The sequence below is a fragment of the Scyliorhinus torazame genome, chromosome 16 (assembly GCF_047496885.1).
Source record: "Scyliorhinus torazame isolate Kashiwa2021f chromosome 16, sScyTor2.1, whole genome shotgun sequence".
Classification (NCBI taxonomy): domain Eukaryota; kingdom Metazoa; phylum Chordata; class Chondrichthyes; order Carcharhiniformes; family Scyliorhinidae; genus Scyliorhinus; species Scyliorhinus torazame.
The window spans coordinates 157715169-157737401 of NC_092722.1; the positions used below are offsets into that span (position 1 = coordinate 157715169).

At 48.8% G+C, this 22233-nt stretch overlaps 1 protein-coding gene across 2 annotated transcripts in view; it reads right to left on the minus strand.

Annotated features, from left to right (window-relative positions):
* Positions 1–22233, minus strand: part of LOC140393165 (disintegrin and metalloproteinase domain-containing protein 9-like) — a 98495-nt gene that overhangs the window by 59574 nt on the left and 16688 nt on the right. For both annotated transcript variants that reach the window (XM_072479287.1, XM_072479286.1), the window contains exons 4-5: positions 11318–11396; positions 6456–6532 (exon numbers count right to left, since the gene is read on the minus strand). In XM_072479287.1, the coding sequence (XP_072335388.1) occupies positions 6456–6532; positions 11318–11396 (156 nt within the window). The remainder of the gene's footprint in view (positions 1–6455; positions 6533–11317; positions 11397–22233) is intronic.

The following is a 22233-nucleotide window of genomic DNA, read 5'->3' on the forward strand; positions in this document are numbered from 1 at the left end:
TAATGCTACCTGTAGACCCAGCCCGTAATGAGGTTAAAATGAGAAAGTCTCAGTATGTGAGATATCATGAAGACCCAAGGACAGTTGATAAGGGGGTCTGGAAAACACCATGAGGGAGCCTCTGTTTGTTTATGAGCTCTGACCACACAGCCCCGTGCTGCCTAGTAACCAATAATTGTTACGATTGGTTGCATCCAGCCGAGGTGGGCTATGTAACTGTTTGAATTGTACAAAGTCTTACAACACCAGGTTAAAGTCCAACAGGTTTGTTTCGATGTCACTAGCTTTCAATGAACGGACATCGCGCAACAATCACCAGGCAGGAATGTTCCCTTCCAGTCAGGGAACACTTCAGCAGTCAAGGGCATTCAGCCTCTGATCTCCAGGTAAGCGTTCTCCAAGGCGGCCTTCAGGACCCGCGACAACGCAGAATCGCCGAGCAGAAACTTATAGCCAAGTTCCGCACACATGAGTGCGGCCTCAACCGGGACCTGGGATTCATGTCGCATTACATTCATCCCCCACCATCTGGCCTGCGAAATCCTACCAACTGTCCTGGCTTGGTACAATTCACGCCTCTTTAACCTGGGGTTACCCCATCTCTGGATCTGTAAAGATTTAATCACCTGCTAATGCTCGCATTCCAAGCATTGTTTGGCATCTTTGAATTTATCTATATATGTGTTTCTGGAACAGACCTCTTCATTCACCTGAGGAAGGAGCAGCGCTCCGAAAGCTAGTGACATCGAAACAAACCTGTTGGACTTTAACCTGGTGTTGTGAGACTTCGTACTGTGCTCACCCCAGTCCAACGCCGGCATCTCCACATCATGTTTGAATTGTATAAGAATTGATGATTTTCTATGTTCAGTGGAGAGGTATATGGTAGCCCAGAGACTTGCTTCCCACTGGTGTTAATTCAATAAACTGTTTGACATTTGGAAAAGACCCGAGTGTTGAGTGATTCCTTTGGAGTCATTCCCGTGAACAAGAGTGAACTTTTATTTGCCATCAACTGGTGCATCCTCCATGGTAATGCCCCTACCAATCAGAGTCCACTTGACAGCCAATCAGCACTTTTTTCTGATACAGTATAATTTTCATTAACATTGGTATTCTTGTGAATGTTCTGATGAGTACAAGACAAAAAACTTCAACAAAGAGCCTCTTTTTTTCAGCAATAAGAATTGTAATTCAGATTAATTTCTCAAAGTACAATGGTTCCATATTTCTCGTGGGAAAATGGTGCAATCCAGAGTGGAAGTTACTGATAAACAGCATGGACCCAGATACACCAGATTATATAGCACAGTTGCCCACTTCATACAAGTCAAAAGCCAGGGATAGAGTCAGGGAAAGGATCTTCTTACCCAGGAATTCCTACTTCCCTGGAGGATTTAGAACCCAAAGTAGTATGGGAGACTGGCACACTGAATGAGACATGGTAGACCAGCCTCCACATAAGCAGTCATGAGCTACACTGGTTTAGGGTGTGTATGATTCAAGGAAATGGACTCCTGAAGAATGCTTCTTCCACCTTCATCGTAAGCAACTAGGTACTTTGGCGGGATTCTCCCAGCCCCGGGCCGGGCCGGAGAATCCCCGTGAATGGGCCACGCTGCCCCGACGCCGGCACTCGATTCTCCGCAGAGTGGACTATTGGCGCCGGCGTGGTTGGCGTGGCACCAGTCGCGGGCTGTTCTCCGTGGCCGGCCCGCCGATTATCTTGCCTGGATGGGCCGAGCGGCCGTAAGTAAAGAGCCGAGTTCCGCCTGCGTCGTTCTAACCTGCTCTAAGCTGGCAGGACCTCGGCGTTTAAGGGTCGGGTGGTGGCCTGTGGGGTGGGAGGGGGGGTCCGACCCCGTAGGGGGCCTCCGATGTGGCCTGGCCCGCGATCGGGGCCCACCGATCGGAGGGCTGACCTCTGTGGCTGGGGCCTCCTTTCCTACGCGCCGGCCCCTGTAGTCCTGCGCCATGTTGCGTCGGGGCCAACGCGTTGAACGAGGCCACTGCGCATGCGCGCGTTGGTGCCAGCACCACTGTGCATGTCCTCATTGGCGCCGACGCAACTGTGCATGCGCAGATCCCGCGGTGCACAGTTCGCACTGGGATCGCCAGCTGGAGCGGCGCGAACCCCCTACGGGGGCCAGAATTAGTCCTGGGAGCGGCCCGTTCACACCATCGTAAAACACAACGGCGTTTACGACGGCGTGGACACTCTGCCGCGGGATTGGATAATCCCGCTCTTTATTCCCTGATTTTGTGAGTAAAACATATGCATGCAATGTAAGCCCTATATAAATTTGATGCTGTCCCTCTGACCCTGCAAACTGCAGCACCAGGGGGGGCACTGGAATGGATGATTCTGCAGAACTGCAGCCCACAGATTTTTTCTGGCCAGTATCTCCTTGAAAAATTCCATCACTTTGTAATTTGGATCCATGCCACTACTGAATTTAAAGATCTATTTGTGTATGTGATGTATTTGTAATACATTAAAAATCTGAGCCTTGTAATCCAATCACATGTACCAATAAATGGATACCTAAGCTCCCAATGGGGCAAGCAACAAATGTAAATGCATCCTGAGCAGGAAGTGTGCCAACCCCTGTGCTATATTGGGTTACGCCGATTTTCTTATGGAAAACTAGATCTAAGCATAAACAAAAATGTATTGGTCATTGTGTCTATTTCCTGTTCCTATACACAAGACTTTACTTCCTGGCTGCGTGGGTCTCACCCCCACAACCCAAAAAGATGTGCAGGGTAGGTGAATTGGCCCCGATAAATTGTCCTTAATTGGAAGAAAAAAATTGGATACTCTAAATTTATTTAAAAAAAACTTTACTTCCTGTTGTCATGTTTTCTTCATTAAAGTTTTTTATTAAAATTCTTCTCCTCACATATACAATTGGAACTGCCTATTTAAGCCTGTTATACTGAAATTACACCCACTCCCCAAGAAGTCCATGCCAGCACCTCTAATCAACTTGCATTTATCCATGTGACTATTCATTTCGTTCAAATTGAAGTTTCTAGAAGTGTCTCCACCTCCAAAGTTAACCTGACTGTTCTAACTCTTGAGATTAGCACATAAAATAGCATTTACTTAAGAATTCCTGGCTAAAATATGGGTCAAACTGGCTCAGTTCATAACATTCCCATCTCTGGAAAAGAAGGTTTGAGTTTGAGCCTCACTCCAGGACTTGAGTACATAGCCTCTGCTGACACTCCAGGGTAGTGCTGAGGAAGTGCTGCATTGTTGGAAGGACCATTCCACGGATTATGCCTTCAACTGAGTTGCAGGTGTTCAACTGGTGTTGAGATACCACAGCACTATTTGAGGAAGAATATCATTTTTTGGATATTTCCTTTGAGAAAGAGGTGGTGACTTGTCACCTTGAACTGCTGCAGTATATTTCATGTAGTTAGTTAGGAGGGAGGGAGTTCTAACATTTTGACCCAGTGACAGTGAAGGAACGGCAGTATATTTCCAAAACAGGATGGTGTGTCACTTGGAGGTGAACTTGCAGGTGGTGGATTTCCCATGTATCTGCTGCTCTTGTCCTTCTAGATCAGTGCTTTTCAAACTTTTTTTGCGGGACCCACTTTTGCCAACCGGCCGACCTTCGCAGCCCACGCCGGCCGACCTTCTGTCAAATATCTCTCTCTCTCTCTCTCTCTCACACACACCCAGACACACAACCTGTGTAGTAACTCTCTCTTACACAACTATTCCATCTATTCCACTGCCCCTCTTGTGTTGGAATCAGTGCATGAATTCCATACAATGACCAGATCTCAATCTTTGTCTGCAAATCAGCTCAGTGCAGACTACAAAAACAAAATTTATGACAAAAGGATTTCATTTATCATTGCAAGTGGATAAAAATAAATACATCTCAATTTCTTCAAACTCTAAGCTGATTTTCTGTCAATTTTTTGTACATTTCGTTTTTGGAGATGGTATGAGTGAGATCAGTTTTATAACCTGGAGAGATGTGCATGTACACAAGGGAAGGGATTATATCAACCGTTCCGGGATACACTGGTCACCAGCAGACTCATTGGCAACCAGGTCTCACCGGTAACCGGCAAGACCATCCCAAAAATGACACGGAACCCAGTGGCATTTACACAATCAACATTTGGTTCCACAAGCATCTCCAGAGTATGGAGTTATTTGGAACTTTGAGGGATCAGATTCAAGCATCCTTGTTCCAGAACAGAGTCTGGCTTGATTCTGCATCTAAACGGATCACATTAACTGTGTCCTGTTTGCTCATGCGATGCTGCTGACTCCAGGAATTGCTGCCTGTAATATTCCAACTCCACCTCCTGCTTGTGACTTTGACGTCTCATTGCTATTGGGAATTGGGCTGTTCCCCGGTGACCAACATTCATCTGCAAGATCTTCTGGGGCATCATAGAAACTTTCTCCACCAGCATCTGCTGCAGAGTCTGGGCCATGCTCTTCAGTTGTGCTACACTCAACGTGAGTTGCCTCTGGCATAAAATGACAGATAAGTTTAGTCCTTTCAATAACACTGCTTGAGCTTTTGATTTTTCCAGAGTCCCATTGGCTAACTCTACCTGATGCTGCAGCACTTTGGCAGGTGTGTGACATTGGCAATATGCTGCACAGTCCGGAGGCCCATCTGTCCCTTGCTTTAGTGATGCCAGCAAACTGTCCTGCTCTGGTACATGCTGAATTGAGCCTCCATCACGAGCCATCTTCTGAATTCAGCAGGTGAAAGAACAGTAATTGCTTCACGGCATGAAGGTTTGTTAGTGCACCTCTGCTCAGGAACAGGAGAGTGATGAGACTGAAGACCTGACTTGAACAGTGCAGCTCATGCCATTTTAATAAATATGCGGGTAGCGGAAATTGGGCGCTTCTCCCAGGATTAGATCGGGATCACTGCGGATACGCTGTGATCGATCGCTCAGCGACCCTCCCGACACCCGTCCGCGACCCACCCGCACTTTGAAAAACTCTGTTCTAGATGGGAGAGATCACAGGTTGGAAAGGTGCTATTGGAGGAGGAGTCTTTGTGAGTTGCTGCATTGCATCTTGTAGATGGTGCACACTGCAGCCACTGTGCATCGATAATGGAGGGAGTGACTGTTGAATGGATTGCCAATCAATTGGTTTGCTCTATCCTGGATGGTATTTTGCTTCTTGAGTGTTTTTGGATTTCATCCATGCAAGTGGAGAGTATTTCATCACACTCCTGATTTGTGTTTTGTTGATGGTGGACAGGCTTTAGGGAATCAGGAGGTGAGTTACTCACCACATAATTCCCAGTCTCTACCCTGTTCTTGTAACCATGGTATTTATAGATCTGATCCAGATCAGTTTCTGGTCAATGGTAACCCCCAGGATGTTGATATTGGGGGGTCCAGTGAAGGTAATGCCATTGCATGTCATGGGGAGATGGTTAGATTTGCTCTTGTTGGAGATTGCACTTGTGTGGTGAGAATGTTACTTGCCACTTATCAGCCCAAGCCTGAATGCTGTCCAGATCTTGCTGCATATGAGCATGGATGTCTTCAGTATCTGAGGAGTCGCGAATGGTGTTGCACATTCTGCAATTATTCACAAACATCTCCACTTGACCTTATGATGGAGGGAAGGTCAGTGTTGAAGCAGCTGAAGATGGATCAGCCTAGGACATTACACTGAGCATCTCCTGCAGTGATGACCCGGAACTGAGATGATTGACCTCCAACAACTGCACCCATCTCTCTTTGTGCTTGATATGTCCCCAACCACTGGGGAGATTTCCTCCTGATTCCCATTGACTTAAGTTTTACTAGGACTCCTCGATGCCACACTCAGTTAAATGCTGCCTTGATGTCAAGGACAGTCATTTTCACTGCACCTCTGGAGTTCAGCTCTTTAGTCCATGTTTGGAACAAGGCTGGAGTTGAGTGGCCCTAATGGAACCTAAACTGAGTAGATTATTGTTGAGTAACTGCTAATTGATTGCACTATCAATGACACTTTCCATCACTGCTGATGATCACGAATTGACAATGGGTTGGTAATTGGCTGAATTGGATTTGCCCTGCCTTTTGTGGACAGGACATACCTGGACAATTTTCTACATTGTCGGGTAATGGCACTGTTGTAGCTGATATCTTAGTCAATATCCTCCCCGCCCCCCCGCCCCCCCCTTGTTGTGCACAAACTGACTGTAGCATTTGCCAAGGAAATAAGTTGTTACATTTCAAAAAGTAACTCATTGAATGCGAAGTGCTTTCAGACAATTCTGGAATATATCAAGTTCTAAGACACATGATAAGGTGCATTGCATTTCTTTCTAAATGGCTTAATGGAAAAGTAGAATTCATAAGATTTAAATCAATAATTTCAGTGAGATTTTTGGCTCAGTTTAGGAATATATGAAATCACGTTTAGTTGTAAAACAAAAGTGTTTATAATAGAATACCTGATACCCGAGCAAGTGCTCAGGAAAACTTTGGAATGGAGCACACCCTCCACAATCCCATGGTAATAACAGTGGATCTGAAATGAATGATTCATTGTAAATATTAATTATTGGGTTATACAATATAAGTATGTGTAACATGATTAATATGGTGTTAGCATTTTGAATAATCTTTGGTTTTAATGAAGAGCTGGCTGGTGTAGTGAAAATTGCAATGATTTTTCCACCACCTCCCTCCATTTTCCTCCCCATTCCTCCATTTTCTTCCCCCTCCCTCCATTTTCTACCCCCTCCCTCCATTTTCTTCCCCCTCCCTCCATTTTCTTCCCCCTCCCTCCATTTTCTTCCCCCTCCCTCCATTTTCTTCCCCCTCCCTCCATTTTCCACCCCCCTCCATTTTCCTCCTCCCTTGGCCCACTTTCCTCCCCTCCCTGAATTTCCTCCTCTTCCCCACTTTCCGCCCCCGTTGTCCCACTTTCCCCCTCCCCATCTTCCTCCCCATTTTCCTCCCTCTACCCCCTTTTCCCCCTTTTCTTCCTACTCCTCATTTTCCTCTCCTTTCACACACCCATTTTCCTCTTCCTCCCCCTTTTCCCTCTCCTCCCTGACCCCCTTTCCTTACCCCTATTTTCATCCCGCGCTTTTCCTTCCCCTACCACCCCCCCCCCCCCCCTCATTTTCCTCCTCCCTGTTGGAGTACAGGCCCATGGTTGGAATGACTCTCCAGTCCCCAGCTCAACTGACTATTCTTCATGGGTGATCTGGGAATATGAGTATTTCCTGGCTGTTTAACTACAAGCACACTACAGTGGGTTATTCCATGTTCAAACGATACCTAACAAACATTTTTCTGTAAACATCACTTATGGTATCATATACTCTAGCTGATTTTCTCTTCATTAACTCATGGTCTCATTAAGTATATGAAGCCAACTAACTCCATACAGACCAGTATTTAAACCTGGCATCTCTTTAATGTTCATTTCTGCCAAATTATAAGTGCTTTGGTTAGCAGGCTCATGCTGAAGAGGGCTGGTCAAATTCATTACATTTAGAACCCACATTCTGATGAAGGAATACGCCCAAAATGTCCGAGTCTCTGTTCTCTCCACAAATGTTGATTGACCTAGAGTCATAGAGAGTCATAGAGATGTACAGCGCAGAAAAGGCCTTTCAGCCCATCTGCATCAACAAAAACTACCCTTAATCTCGTGCTAATCCCACTTACCAGCACTTGTCCCACATCCTTGGTGCTTCAAGTGCTCATCCAAGTGCTTTTTAAAGATTCTCACCACCCTCTAGGTGATTTTTTTTCTCTCAAATCCCCTCAGAATCTCCTGTCCCTTAACTATGCCCCCTTGTGATTGATCCCCCAACCAATGGGAACAGTTGCTTCCTGTTTACCCTGTCCAAATCACCCATAATTTTATACACATCAATCATATCTCCCCCCCCCCCCCCCCCCCCCCCCAGACTTCTCTGCTCTAAAGAAAACAATTCAAGCCTATCTAGTCTCTCCTTATAGCTCAGGTGCTCCTTCCCAGGCAACATCTTGGTGAATCTCCTTTGTACCCCCTCCAGTGCAATCACCTCCTTCTTGTAGTAATGTGACCAGAACTGCACATAGTACTCCAGCTGTGGCCTAACCAACATTCTGTACCGCTCCAACATAACTTCCTTGCTCTTGTATTCTTTGCCACGGCTGACGAAGGCAAGTACCCTATTCACTTGCTCTGCCGTCTTCAGGGATCTGTGAACAAGTACCCCAAGATCCACCTGTTCCTCTGGCTTCCTAGTATCCTGCCATTCATTACATACTCCCTTGTCCTGCTTCTTCTTCCAAAGTGCACCACCTCACACTTATCAGGGTTAAATACCATCTGCCACTGCTCTGCCCATCTGACCAACTCATCCATATCTTTCTGTAACCTGCGGCTCTCTTCTTCACTATTAACCACCCTACCAATCTTGGTGTTATGTGCAAACTTACTGCCATTCCCTCCATGATCTCATCTATATTATTTATATATGTAACAAACAATAAGGGAGGAGCCCAGCACTGATCCCTGTGTTACACCCACTGGATACTGGTCTCCAGTTACTCAAGCAGCCTTCTACCACCACCCTTTGTGTCTACTAAGCCAGTTTCGGATCCATCTCAACAAGTTCCTTGAATTCCACATGCTTCAACCTTCTCAGTCCCCCATGTGCGACTTTGGCAAAGGCTTTAAGGAAGGACCTTCTGAATGTAAACAGTGTTTTTAGATTTTCAACCGTTGAAGTTTCTTACGTTTTGTTTTCAGAGAAACCCCTGACAATCAGTTTTATTCTCAGCAGCCACACTGGCTCGAAAACCAACAATTTGAAAAATGCCAAACTTTGAATTTGGTCGTAATGAATACAAACATTCTGAAAGACTGCATAATGTTCAATGAACACAATGAATTTATTTGTCATACAGGGCTTATGTTCTGCTCTTGCTGGTGGACGGTTTGGAGGTGGGAAGGGCACACATTAGGAATTGTGGTATACTGGAACGCTGCCACCTGCCACCTCCCACCTCCAACAGAATTAAGTTCTGGGTGGGCTGGTCCTTGCTCAGCCTTCCCATCCAATAGCTTATTGAGACCCACAAGTGACTAATTAACGACCCCATAAGGGCTGATGCGACCATCAATTCACACGAGACACAGAGTTGAAGTGAACAGTGGCTTTAATCGACTAGAACAGTGCCTGCCTGCGACTGCTCTGCTAGTGAGGGCCACTTACAGGGCAGCTGCTCTTTATACCTCCCCTCAAGGGGGCGGAGCCAGGGGCAGAGCCCACAAGGGCACCAACATGATACATCCTGTGTAATATCGTACAATGGTCCATAGGTGGAGCCCACATGGGCAACAGCATGATACAGTGTAATACAGTGGTGAATGGTTAGTCCAAAAAGTTCACCACAAGGGTATCATCCCAACACCGCTGATATTAACAGCACTGCTGGCAGGTCTGTCACCATGTAGCGTGCATGGAGACTTGAACCACGTGGCGAACTTGTCACCTCCTGGAGGGGGGTGGGTTCCCTCGATCAGAAGTATTCAGTGTCTGATTGAGTGACTGGACATCAGGAAGTGGAGGGGGGGGGGGGGGTAGTGTGGTGGGGTAGTGGTGGAGGTGGGGGGCAGGGGCTGACAGCAACATATCAAAATTTGAGGATGATACTAAAATAGATGGGAAAGCAGTTAGTGAAGAGGAGATACAAATTTTACAGACGGATGTAGATTGGCTCAAAATTTTACAGAGGAGTTTAATGTGGATAAGTGAGAGTTTATCCATTTTGACCGAAAAAATAGTCAGGCAAATTATTATCTAAATGGAAAGCAGATTCAAAATGCGTCTGGGCAGAGGGATCTGTGTGTCTTTATTCATGAATCACAGAAAGGCTGTATGCAGGTACAAAATGTAATAAGAAATGCAAATGGAATGTCAACGTTTACCGAACGGCACAGTAGTTAGCACTGTTGCTTCATAGCGCCAGGGTCCCAAGTTCAATTCCCGGCTTGGGTCACTATTTGTGCGGAGTCTGCACATTCACCCCATGTCTGCTTGGGTTTCCTCCGGGTGCTCTGGTTTCCTCCCAAAAGTCCCGGAAGATGTGCTGTTAGCTAATTTGGACATTCTGAATTCTCCCTCCGTGTACCCGAACAGGCGCCGGAATGTGACGACTAGGGGCTTTTCACTGGAACTTCATTGCAGTATTAATGTAAACCTACTTGTGGCAATAAAGATTATTATTATTACTGCAAAAGGACTGAAGTATAAAAGTAGAGAAGTGTTGTTGAAATTGTATAGGGTGTTGGTGAGACCACTGGAATACTGTTTCCAATTTTGGTCTCCTTATTTGAGGAAGGATGTGGTGGTATTGGAGGAGGTTCACCAGATTGATTCTAAGGATGAAGGGGTTGATGGATGAGGAGAGATTAAACAGTTCAGACTTATACTCGTTGGAGTTTAGAAGGATGAGAGGGGATCTGATCAGGGTATATAAAATACTAAAATGATAAAGTAAATGTAGACCAAATGTTCGCCCCTCGTGGGGCAAGCTAAAGCAAGAGGTTATAGCTTGAGAGACGGTAGATTTAAGACTGAGATGAAGAGGCACTACTTCTCGCAGAGGGTGGTGAATTTATGGTACTCGTGGAGGAATTCATATCATTAAATGGTTTCAAGAGGGAGATACATATATTTCTTGTTAAAAAAACGGGTTGAAGGGATATGGGGAACAGCTGGGGAGGGGCTTTGAGACTAGGAAGAGATCAGCTATGATCTGATTGAATGGCGGAGTAGGCTGAATTGCTACTTCTGCTCCTAATTCCTATTTTCCAATTTAACCCTCGACAACCACCTGCCACCGCTGCTGATTCCCTTGCGCACCTCTCCCCACAACCTATTAAACAACCCCGTCCAACATTACTTACCGTGTTCCCACGACCCTGCAATCCTGGAACAGCAGCACAGCCCACCAAGTGGGCAAAAGAACTGCTGGCATCTGATTGGCTGACAGCTCTCAGTAGGCGAGACCTCCACCTTGGGCTCTTGATTCCATGGGAAGGCCTGTCGTAGGCCTCAACGCTGCCTGATTGGCTTGTGGTTCATTGGGCCATCACAAAAATAGGCAGCACGGCCTCTTGCTGGCTCTCCAGCCAGCAGACGAGACCCCCGACAGCTCAACAAAATTCTGCCCATAGTCTGCCAACACGTGTATGAATAAATATATGTACATGACTCTGGGGGCTACAATAGGCCTCACAATGTCCTTCCTACTGCTATGGTCTGAGAATAGGGCGGTAAATGCCAAGCTTCAGTCCGCTTACCCGAATCTTGGGTTTGGATGCCTTCATTTTGCCTTCTTTGTCAAATTCATACTGGACAAAATCTTTAGCAAGCAGCTTCCTGTAAAATAAAACTTTATTACTGTAGTACTAAGTGATATTACCTTAGTACCCGACTAATAACGTACTGTGTAAATGGTGTGCCGAGAAGGGAAACGCCTCTACTAAGTAGTACCATTGTGTTACAAGGGCGTCCCAACACAGTTGTGGTTGCGTTACATACAGTAAGGTTGAATAATCAATGATGAGGTTAAATAACCACAAATAAAATACAAAATACTTGAAAATCTGAAAAAAAGCAGAAGCATAAAGCATGCCAAAAATCATTCAGCGGTTGGTGGGGGAGGGGCACATTGCGGCGGGATTTTACCTGCTACGGTGAATTAAGAGTCTACCTAATTAAGGATGGTGGCCCGCCTGGGCCCGCTGCTGGCCCAATCAGAGGACTGACAGCTGAACCGCCTTGGAAATGCCTCCGATAGAGATGGCCTAACCTCTGCTGAGGCTTCAGGGAGAAGAAGAGGGGTTCTCTGTGTTGAGGTGCCCTCAAAGGACAGGTAAGAATATATATTTTTTTGATAAACAATTTGAATGAGGTATTTTTTTGGCATTGCAAACAGTAGAATTACAGAACGAGAAAACAAAAGGACTGTACAATAAACAAAGTATATAGTGTCATAGTATACATCTATGTATATAATGGAGAGCAGATAGGCAGTGTTTGACACAAAGGATGACTAGTAAGCACACAGAAGAGGGCAGCCAATCACCAGACAGGACACGACCACGAGAAAGCCAGAGGGCACCAGTTTTCCCGCTCTCTCGGGACCCAGCCTCTGAGACAGTCAGAGTTAGTGAGCTGGCCAGTGCAAACACCATGTGGTAGCTAGTAAGTCTGGTTAAGGTAGTATCAGGTCTCCAGTCAAGTCAGCATAGTGTCAACCCACAGTTGAACATGTGTAATAGTTCAGATGTTAAATAAAATCGTGTTGCATCTTATCAAGTGTTGGAGGTCTGTCTCTCGCTACACTGCATCAAGTGCAGTCCACATCGACCCAGCCTACCCAACACATCACATAGTGCAATTGCCGTCTCCTCCCCCACCCATCCTCTAGACACTACCCTATCTTGGATCCCCCTTAGTGGCAAGAGTGGAAAAGATGGCACCTGCCTGTGCAAAAAGTCCCGCACCTAAATACACCGGAATTCATTCCCCCTCGTCAACCCAAACTTGGCCTCCAGCGTCTTCAAGCTAGCGAAGCTCCCTTCCAAGAACAAATCTCCCATCCACTCAATCCCCGCCCTCCGCCATACCCGAAACCCCCCGTCCAGCCTCCCCGGGGCAAACCAATGATTGTCACATATCGGGGACCAGACCGATGCTCCCGTTGCTCCCACGTGCCTCCTCCACTGTCCCCAGATCTGAAGGGCCGCCACCACTACAGGACTGGTGGAGAAGCACGCCGGCGGGAACGGCAGAGGCGCCGTCACCAACACCCCAGATTGGTACCCCTACATGAGGCTGCCTCCACCCGCTCCCAAGTTGACCCCCCCCCCTTCCACTTCCTTATCATGGCTATGTTAGCCGCCCAATAACAGTTGCTGAAATTCGACAGTGCAAGCCCCCCTTCCCCCCGGTTCCGCTCGAGCATCACCCTCTCCATGCGCGGGGACTTGCCCGCCCATACAAAGCCCAAAATGATCTTGCTTACCCTCTTAAAAAAGGAACGTGGAATGAAAATGGGGAGACACTGGAACACGAATAAGAACCTCGGGAGGACCGTCATTTTAACTGTCTGTACTCTCCCAGCTAACGACAGCGGGAGCGCATCCCACCTCCGAAACTCCCCTCGCATTTGATCTGCCAGCCGGGACAGGTTCAGCTTGTGTAGTCGACCCCAATCCCGCGCCATTTGTATTCCCAGGTACCTGAAACTGTCCCCAACTAACCGGAATGGCAGCTCCCTCAGCCGGTCCCATTGGCCCCTCTCCTGAACTACAAACATTTCACTTTTTGGCATATTCAATTTGTACCCCGAAAACCGGCCGAATTCCTCCAGGGTCGCCATGATTCCGCCCATCCCCGCCATCGGGTCCGAAATGTACAAAAGCAGGTCATCTGCATACAATGAAACCCTATGCTCCACCACTCCGCGAACCAGCCCCTTCCAACCCTCTGAAGCCCTCAAAGCAATTGCCAGCGGCTCTATAGCTAGCGCAAACAGCAGTGGGGAGAGGGGGCACCCCTGCCTCATCCCGCAGTGCAGTCTTAAATAGTCGGAAGTCGTCCTGTTTGTCCTCACACTCGCCTCTGGGGCCTGATATAGCAGCCTGACCCAGTCGATGAAACCCACCCCAAATCCAAACCGTCCCAGCACCTCCCACAAGTAATCCCACTCTACCCGGTCAAACGCCTTCTCCACGTCCATTGCCACCACTACCTCCACCTCCTTTCCCTCTGGGGCCATCATGATCACATTGAGCAATCTTCTTATATTTGCCACCAGTTGCCTACCTTTAACAAACCCTGTTTGTTCCTCCCTAATAACACTTGGCACACAATCCTCAATCCTAGTGGCCAAAAGCTTTGCCAGCAGTTTGGCATCCACGTTAAGAAGGGAGATCGGCCTATAAGACCCACACGACTCCGGGTTCTTGTCCCGTTTTAGAATCAAAGAGATGGTAGCCTGCGACATCGTCTGGTGCAGCACCCCTCTGTCCCTTGCCTCATTAAAAACCTTGACCAGCAGCGGCCCCAATATCCCGGAGAACTTTTTATAAAATTCTACCGGGTACCCATCCGGCCCCGGGGCTTTACCTGACTGCATGGCCTTTAAGCCCTCTAATATCTCCTCAGCTCTGATCAGGGCACCCAGCCCTTCTACTAGCTCCCTACCCACTTTTGGGAATGTCAGGCCGTCTAAGGAGCGTTTCATCCCCTCTGGCCCCGCGGGGGGCTCCGAGCTATAGAATTTGCTATAAAAGTCCTTGAAAGCTCTGTTCACACCCGCCGCATCCCCTACCAAGTTACCGCCTCCATCCACCACTTTACCTATTGCCCTAGCCGCCTCCCTCTTTCTGAGCTGCTAAGCCAGCATCCTGCTGGCTTTCTCCCCATGTTCATATACCGCACCCGTCGCCTTTCTGAGCTGCTCCACTGCCTTACCCATGGACACCACCTTAAACTCCGCCTGCAGCCTCCTCCATTCCCTCAAGGGCTCCACACTCGGGGTCCCCGCATACCTCCTGTCAATCTGCAGATCTCCACTAACAGTCGGCCCGTCTCTGCCCTGTCCATCTTGTCCCTGTGAGCCTGGATTAAAATCAGCTCCCCTCTCACCACCGCCTCCCACACCACCGCTGCTGAGACTTCCCTCATATCGTTGACCTGCAGATAGTTTTGTGTACACTTCCTCACCCCTTCATCCGCCAGCAGTCCCACATCCAGCCTCCACTGCGGGCACTGGAAGCTCTCTTCACTCACCTGTAGCTCGACCCAATGCGAGGCATGGTTGGAAATGGTGATTGCTGAATACTGCGCATCCACCACCCCTGTCAGTTGATCCCTACTCAGTATAAGAAAATCGATATGAGAGTAGACCTTATGACCATGCGAGAAAAAGGAGAACTCCTTCCCTATCGGCCTGCCAAACCTCCACGGGTCGACGACCACCCCCCCCCGCCCCACATGAACTCCCTCAGCTTTTTTCCCATTATTGTTATGGGGATTGACATATTTGTTGCTGATTATTGTTTATTGTTGGTGGGTGTAAATTTGGGAGAAAATGTGAAAAAGGAGGAGAATAAAACAATTTTTAAAAAAAATCTAAGAAATCTAAACCAAGGTCCAGAAAATTGGGGAGGTCGCTTAGCTGAGCAGGTCGCAGTGTCGACAGCAAACCAAATGCCATCATCATCACCAGTTTAATAAGAACACAGGCAGGCCGACCTTATGTACAAGGGGTTATTGAGATATCCCACCCCTAGCACGGGAGCCCGTAATCCGCATGGAGCACGGGGAAGACAAGCATTCCCACCCCGCAGTTCCCGTGCGGGATATTACACCATGGAGCAGCCATAAAAACACCCTTTCTATGAACCCGATGGAAAGTCAATTCAATATGGCTGGCAAAGTCCCCACATAATGGCAGTCCATCTTATTGCAGCAAAGTGCGAGCAGGGGTGGAAAGTGGCCATGATCAACCACAATGGAAATAATTGCCTGTCTTTCTCTGGTCGGTGAGCAACCTGCTTTTGATAATATGCCATGGCTGTGGGAAGATGGCTGCCCTTTTGTTGCCTTCATGATACCATTTTACCAGCCTTTCTCCCTCAGCCCATCTCCAGAGGTCTGCTAAAACTCTGACCCTTGTCTCTAAGCCTCATTAATAGCCTCAGAAACGTAGGGAAAGAGAATGTAGAGTTGTAGAGTCCTTTAAACCATACTGTGTGACACAGGGCTAGAATGATCACGTGCCTCTTAGACTTTAAAAACACAGAAGCACATTCTTTCTGTTACATTCTTCAGTGTTTCAATCGGGTGGCGATGACAAATTGTCCTCAGGGCACAAACAAAGTTATATTAAGGGAAGACGTTGCACAATACTTCACTCTGCCCGAGAGTGCTAATGGTTTTGACTTTTAGAAATATACTGAGGTATATGAAATTACAGTCAACCCAAGATTTTGTATGTTAAATGGACAGAAAGCCTGGGGTTGCTTGTCCAAACCCCTGTCAGCAAGAAAAGCATCACTATGTGAAGGTGGTGTTGTAAACTTAACTCTTATATTAAAAAATATATATTTAAAGACAGCTAACTTTATCTCACTCCAGAGAATCAACTGAACAGTGACTACAGTATTTATGCTATGCTGAATGTCTAAGCAATGAGGAAGCAAATACTGAATATAACACCAGTGTTTGTGTTATCACAATTTCCTGCCCTCCTCTTCTGATGGCACACATTGACGGTGCTTTTTTAAAATGCAAAGGCACTTATTAATTCTAGCCCTGTTGCACGCAATGCAGTACCAAAACCTCTACTGCTCCATGTCTCCTTGCTCGATCTTGCTGTAATGAAGGTGGGGGAAGCTTTGACCTCTCAGCTAGGGGAGACAATCTTTCCTGTCTACCTATCTAGATCCCTCATTTACACCCCAATTAGATCACCCATTAGCCCCCTCTGTCTGAGGAAAACAACGCTATCTATCCAATCTTTCCTCATAGCTGCAATTTTCAAGCCCTGGCAACATTCCTGTAAATCTCCTCTGCACTGTATCCAGGGCAATTATGTTTTTCCTGTAATTTGGTGACCAGAGCTGTACACTGTGGTAGTCACCACTGATGTATATATTAGGTGATTTGTGGTAAGGCCCTGTACTACAGGTACGGGGGGTAGTTCCCTGCCTGCTGGTTCCGCCCAGTAGGCGGAGTATAAATATGTGCGCTCCCCATACAGCAGCCATTTCGCCAGCTGCTGTAGAAGGCCACACATCTTAGTGTACTAAAGCCTCAGTTGCATTCAACTCTCGTCTTTGTGTAATTGACCGTGCATCAATTTATTACACTAAAGTTTTCCGAACTTGGACCTCCGCACAAGCCGGGTCGCCTGCAGCTGGATCCGCAATCAGGCAACGCCAAAAAGGACTTTGAACATTGGCTAGCCTGTTTCGAAGCTTACATCAGGTCTGCACCAGACCCAACTCCGGAAGCTCAGAAGATTCAGATCCTCTACACGCTGCTGAGCTCCAACATCTTTCCGCTTATCCAGGACGCGCCAAACTACGTTGAAGCCATGGCCCGAATGAAAGAAAACTACGCACAGCGGACTAACACGCTTTACGCCAGACACATCCTCTCCACGTGCAGTCAACTCCCTGGTGAGTCAGTAGAAGACTTCTGGCGTGCTCTAATTCCCCAAGTCAGAGACTGTGACTGTCAGGCCGTCACGGCCACGGAACACTCAAACTTGCTTTTGAGGGACTTCCGGGTGCGGCGATGACCAGCTGAGTCGCACGTTTTGGCACCTCCCATTGGAACGGACTTTTGGGCTCTTATTAGGAGCCCCAACGGCAATTTTTAATGGCCAAATCACTGTGCGGTGAAATAGAAGGGAACCCCCCCCAGATATATATGAAAAAAGGAGAGGATAGCGGCCGGATTGCAGTGGATCCTTTGGAGCAGCGGCAAGGAAGGGAAGCTCGAAGCAAGATGGCGTCGGAAGGTGGCCGTTTGGTATGGGACCCGGAGCAACAAGAGTTCCTGCGGCGCTGTGTGGAAGAGCTGAAGAAGGAGGTGTTGGCCCCGATGCTACAGGCGATTGAAGGGCTAAAGGAGGCGCAGAGGACCCAGGAGCTGGAGTTTCAGGTCGTGAAGGCAAAGGCTGCTGAAAATGAAGATGAAATACAGGGCCTGGTGGTGAAGACAGAGACGCACTAGGCACAGCACAAAAGGTGTGTGGAGAGGTTGGAAGCCCTGGAGAATAATTCGAGGAGGAAGAATTTAAGAGTCCTGGGTCTTCCCGAAGGCACAGAGGGGAAGGCCGTCGGGGCATATGTGAGCACGATGCTTCACTCGCTAATGGGATCGGAGGCCCCGACGGGCCTTTTGGAGGTGGAGGGAGCTTATCGAGTTCTGGCGCGAAGACCAAAGGCTGGAGAAATACCTCGAGCCATAGTGGTGAGGTTCCACCGCTACAACGACAGAGAGATGGTCCTAAGATGGGCGAAGAAAACTCGGAGCTGTAGGTGGGAGAACGCGGTGATCCGTGTATACCAGGATTGGAGTGCGGAGGTGGCGAGAAGGAGGGCAAGGTTCAATCGGGCTAAGGTGGTGCTTCACAAAAAGAAGGTTAAATTTGGAATGTTGCAACCGGCGAGATTGTGGGTCACACACCAAGGGAAGCACCACTACTTTGAGACGGCAGAAGAGGCGTGGACATTCATTGTGGACGAGAAGCTGGAATAGTCTGGCGAGAGAAAGAGCTTCTGGGATAAAGTGGTGGGGTGATTATGTGGGGCGAGGAAGGGGAAGGGAAGGGGGGGGATGATTTTTCAATTTGATAATTTTTCAATCCTGTAACTTTTCTCTCTTCCCCTCGTTGTGGGGGGGGTGGGGGGAGGGAGGGGGGGGGAGAGTATGAGGGACTGTGGGTGCCGGTGGGAAGGAAAGGGCATGGAGAAGGGAACTGCGCCATTAGGGGCGGGGCCGAGTGGGAAACGCGGGAGTTGCTCCCGCGCTATGGTAATTATGGCGGGAACAGGGACGCAGGAAGGAGGGGGCCTCGCACAGTGAGGGGCCGAGGGCAAACGGGGAAGCCGAGGTCAGCCAGAGTTTGCTGACTTCTGGGAGCAACATGGGGGTGTAATTACGCTAGAGGGGGATCTAGCGGGGGGGGGGGGGGGCGTTAACTGGGTTGCTGCTGCTAAGGGGAAGGGGGAGCTGTTATGGGGCGGGGTGGTCGGGACGGGAGGGCACCGTCGGTGGGATATACGGGTACGTGGGAACTGGGTAAGGAGCTGGGTTAAAAAAGGGGATGGCTAGTCGACAATGAGGGGGGGTAAAGAGCCCCCCAACCCGGCTGATCACGTGGAACGTGAGAGGGCTGAATGGGCCAATTAAAAGGGCACGGGTACTCGCACACCTAAAGAAATTAAAGGCAGATGTGGTTATGCTGCAGGAGACGCACCTAAAACGGACAGACCAGGTTAGACTACGTAAAGGATGGGTGGCATAGGTGATTCATTCAGGTTTAGATGTGAAGCATAGGGGGGTGGCTATTTTAGTGGGGAAACAGGTACTGTTTGAGGCAAAGACCATAGCGGCGGACAGTGGGGGTAGATACGTGATGGCAGATTGCAAGGGGAGGCGGTGGTTCTGGTGAACGTATACGCCCCGAACTGGGATGACGCAAACTTCATGAGGCGTATGTTGGGGCGTATCCCGGACCTGGAGGCGGGAAAGTTGGTAATGGGGGGAGACTTCAATACGGTGCTTGATCCAGGGCTGGACCGGTCGAGGTCCAGGACCGGGAGGAGGCCGGCAGCGGCCAAGGTGCTTAAGGACTTCATGGAGCAGATGGGAGGAGTAGACCCCTGGAAATTTATTAGGCCTAGGAGTAAGGAGTTCTCATTTTTATCCCATGTTCACAAGGTATATTCACGGATAGACTTTTTTGGAAGGGCACTGATCCCGAAGGTGACAGGGACGGAGTATACGGCCATAGCCATCTCGGACCACGCTCCACATTGGGTAGATCTGGAGGTAGGAGAGGAAAAAGAACAGCACCCACTCTGGAGAATGGATATGGGCTTATTGGCGGATGAGGTGGTATGTCTAAGGGTGAGGGGGTGTATCGAAAGGTACTTGGAGCTTAATGACAATGGAGAGGTTCAGGTGGGAGTGGTCTGGGAGGCGTTGAAGGCGGTGGTCAGAGGGGAACTGATATCCATAAGGGCACATAAAGGGAAGCAAGAGAGTAAAGAAAGGGAGCGATTGTTGAGAGAACTTCTGAGGGTGGACAGGCAATATGCAGAGGCACCGGAGGAGGGACTGTACAGGGAAAGACAAAGGCTACATGTGGAATTTGACCTGCTCACCACGGGTAAGGCAGAGGCACAGTGGAGGACGGCCCAGGGTGTACAGTATGAGTATGGAGAGAAGGCGAGCCGGCTACTGGCCCAACAATTGAGGAAGAGGGGAGCGGCGAGGGAGATAGGTGGGGTGAGAGATGAGGAGGGAGAGATGGAACGGGGAGCGGAGAGAGTGAATGGGGTGTTCAAGGCATTCTATGAGAGGTTGTATAAGGCTCAGCCCCTGGAAAGGAAGGAGGGAATGATGCATTTCCTGGATCAGCTGGAATTCCCGAAGGTGGAGGAGCAGGTGAGGGCGGGACTGGGAGCACAGATTGAGGTGGAGGAGGTGATAAAGGGGATTGGGAGCATGCAGGCGGGGAAGGCCCCGGGACCGGATGGGTTCCCGGTGGAATTTTATAGGAAATATATGGACCTACTGGCCCCGCTTTTGATGAGAACCTTTAATGAGGCCAGGGAAAGGGGGAAGCTGTCCCCGACTATGTCGGAGGCGACGATATCGTTACTTTTGAAGAAGGAAAAAGACCCGCTGCAGTGTGGGTCCTACAGGCCCATTTCCCTTTTGAACGTAGATGCTAAGCTCCTGGCCAAGGTGATGGCGACGAGGATAGAGGATTGTGTCCCGGGGTGGTCCACGAGGATCAAACTGGGTTCGTTAAGGGGAGACAGCTGAACACGAGCATACGGAGGCTGCTAGGGGTGATGATGATGCCCCCACCAGAGGGGGAGGCGGAGATAGTGTTGGCGATGGACGCCGGGAAAGCATTCGACAGAGTGGAGTGGGACTACCTGTGGGAAGTGTTGAGGAGATTTGGTTTTGGAGAAGGGTTTATTGGATGGGTACAGCTGCTATATAGGGTCCTGATGGCAAGTGTGATCACGAACAGCAGAGGTCTGACTACTTCCGTCTTTATAGAGGGACGAGGCAGGGGTGCCCCCTGTCTCCGTTACTGTTTGCATTGGCAATTGAGCCCCTGGCCATAGCATTGAGGGGCTTCAGGAAGTGGAGGGGAGTACTCAGGGGAGGAGAAGAACACCGGGTATCATTGTATGCAGATGATTTATTGCTGTATGTTGCGGACCCAGTGGAGGGGATGCCTGAGATAATGCAGACACTCAGGGAGTTTGGGGAATTCTCGGGGAACAAATTGAATATGGGGAAGAGTGAGTTGTTTGTGGTGCATCCGGGGGAGCAGAGTAGGGGAATAGATGATTTACCGCTGAGGAAGGTAACAAGAGATTTCCGGTACTTAGGGATTCAGATAGCCAGGAGTTGGGGAACCTTACATAGGCTAAATCTAACACGATTGGTGGAACAGATGGAGGAGGATTTTAAGAGATGGGACATGGTGCCCCTGTCACTGGTGGGTAGGGTGCAGGCGGTCAAAATGGTAGTCCTCCCGAGATTCCTTTTTGTGTTTCAGTGCCTCCCGGTGATGGTCACGAAGGCTTTTTTCAAGAAAATCGAGAAAAGTGTCATGAGTTTTGTGTGGGCTGGGAAGACCCCGAGAGTGAGGAGGGGGTTTTTGCAGCGTAGCAGGGATAGGGGGGGACTGGCACTACCGAGCTTAAGTGAGTACTATTGGGCCGCCAATATCTCAATGGTGTGTAAGTGGATGGGAGAACGGGAGGGAGCGGCGTGGAGGAGATTGGAGATGTCGTCCTGTAAAGGAACCAGCCTACAAGCACTGGCGACGGCGCCATTGCCGTTCTCTCCGAAGAAATACACCACAAGTCCAGTGGTGGTGGCAACACTGAAAATTTTGGGGCAGTGGAGACGGCATAGGGGAATGACGGGAGGCTCGGTGCGGTCCCCGATAAGAAATAATCATAGGTTTGTCCCGGGGAGAATAGATGGGGGATTTAGAGCATGGCAGAGAGCTGGGATTGTGCAACTGAGGGATCTGTTCTTAGACGGGACGTTTGCGAGTCTGGGAGCGCTGACGGAAAAATATGGGTTGCCCCAAGGGAATGCATTTCGGTACATGCAACTGAGGGCTTTTGCGAGGCAACAGGGGAGGGAATTCCTGCAGCTCCCGACGCAGGAGATTCAGGATAGAGTGATCTCAGGGACATGGGTGGGGGATGGTAGGATGTCGGATATATACAGGGAAATGAGAGACGAGGGGGAGATCATGGTGGATGAGCTGAAGGGAAAATGGGAAGAAGAGCTGGGGGAAGGGATCGAAGAGGGGCTGTGGGCAGATGCCCTACGTAGGGTAAACTCTTCGTCCTCGTGCGCCAGGCTTAGCCTGATACAATTCAAGGTTTTGCACAGGGCGCATATGACCGGAGCAAGGCTCAGT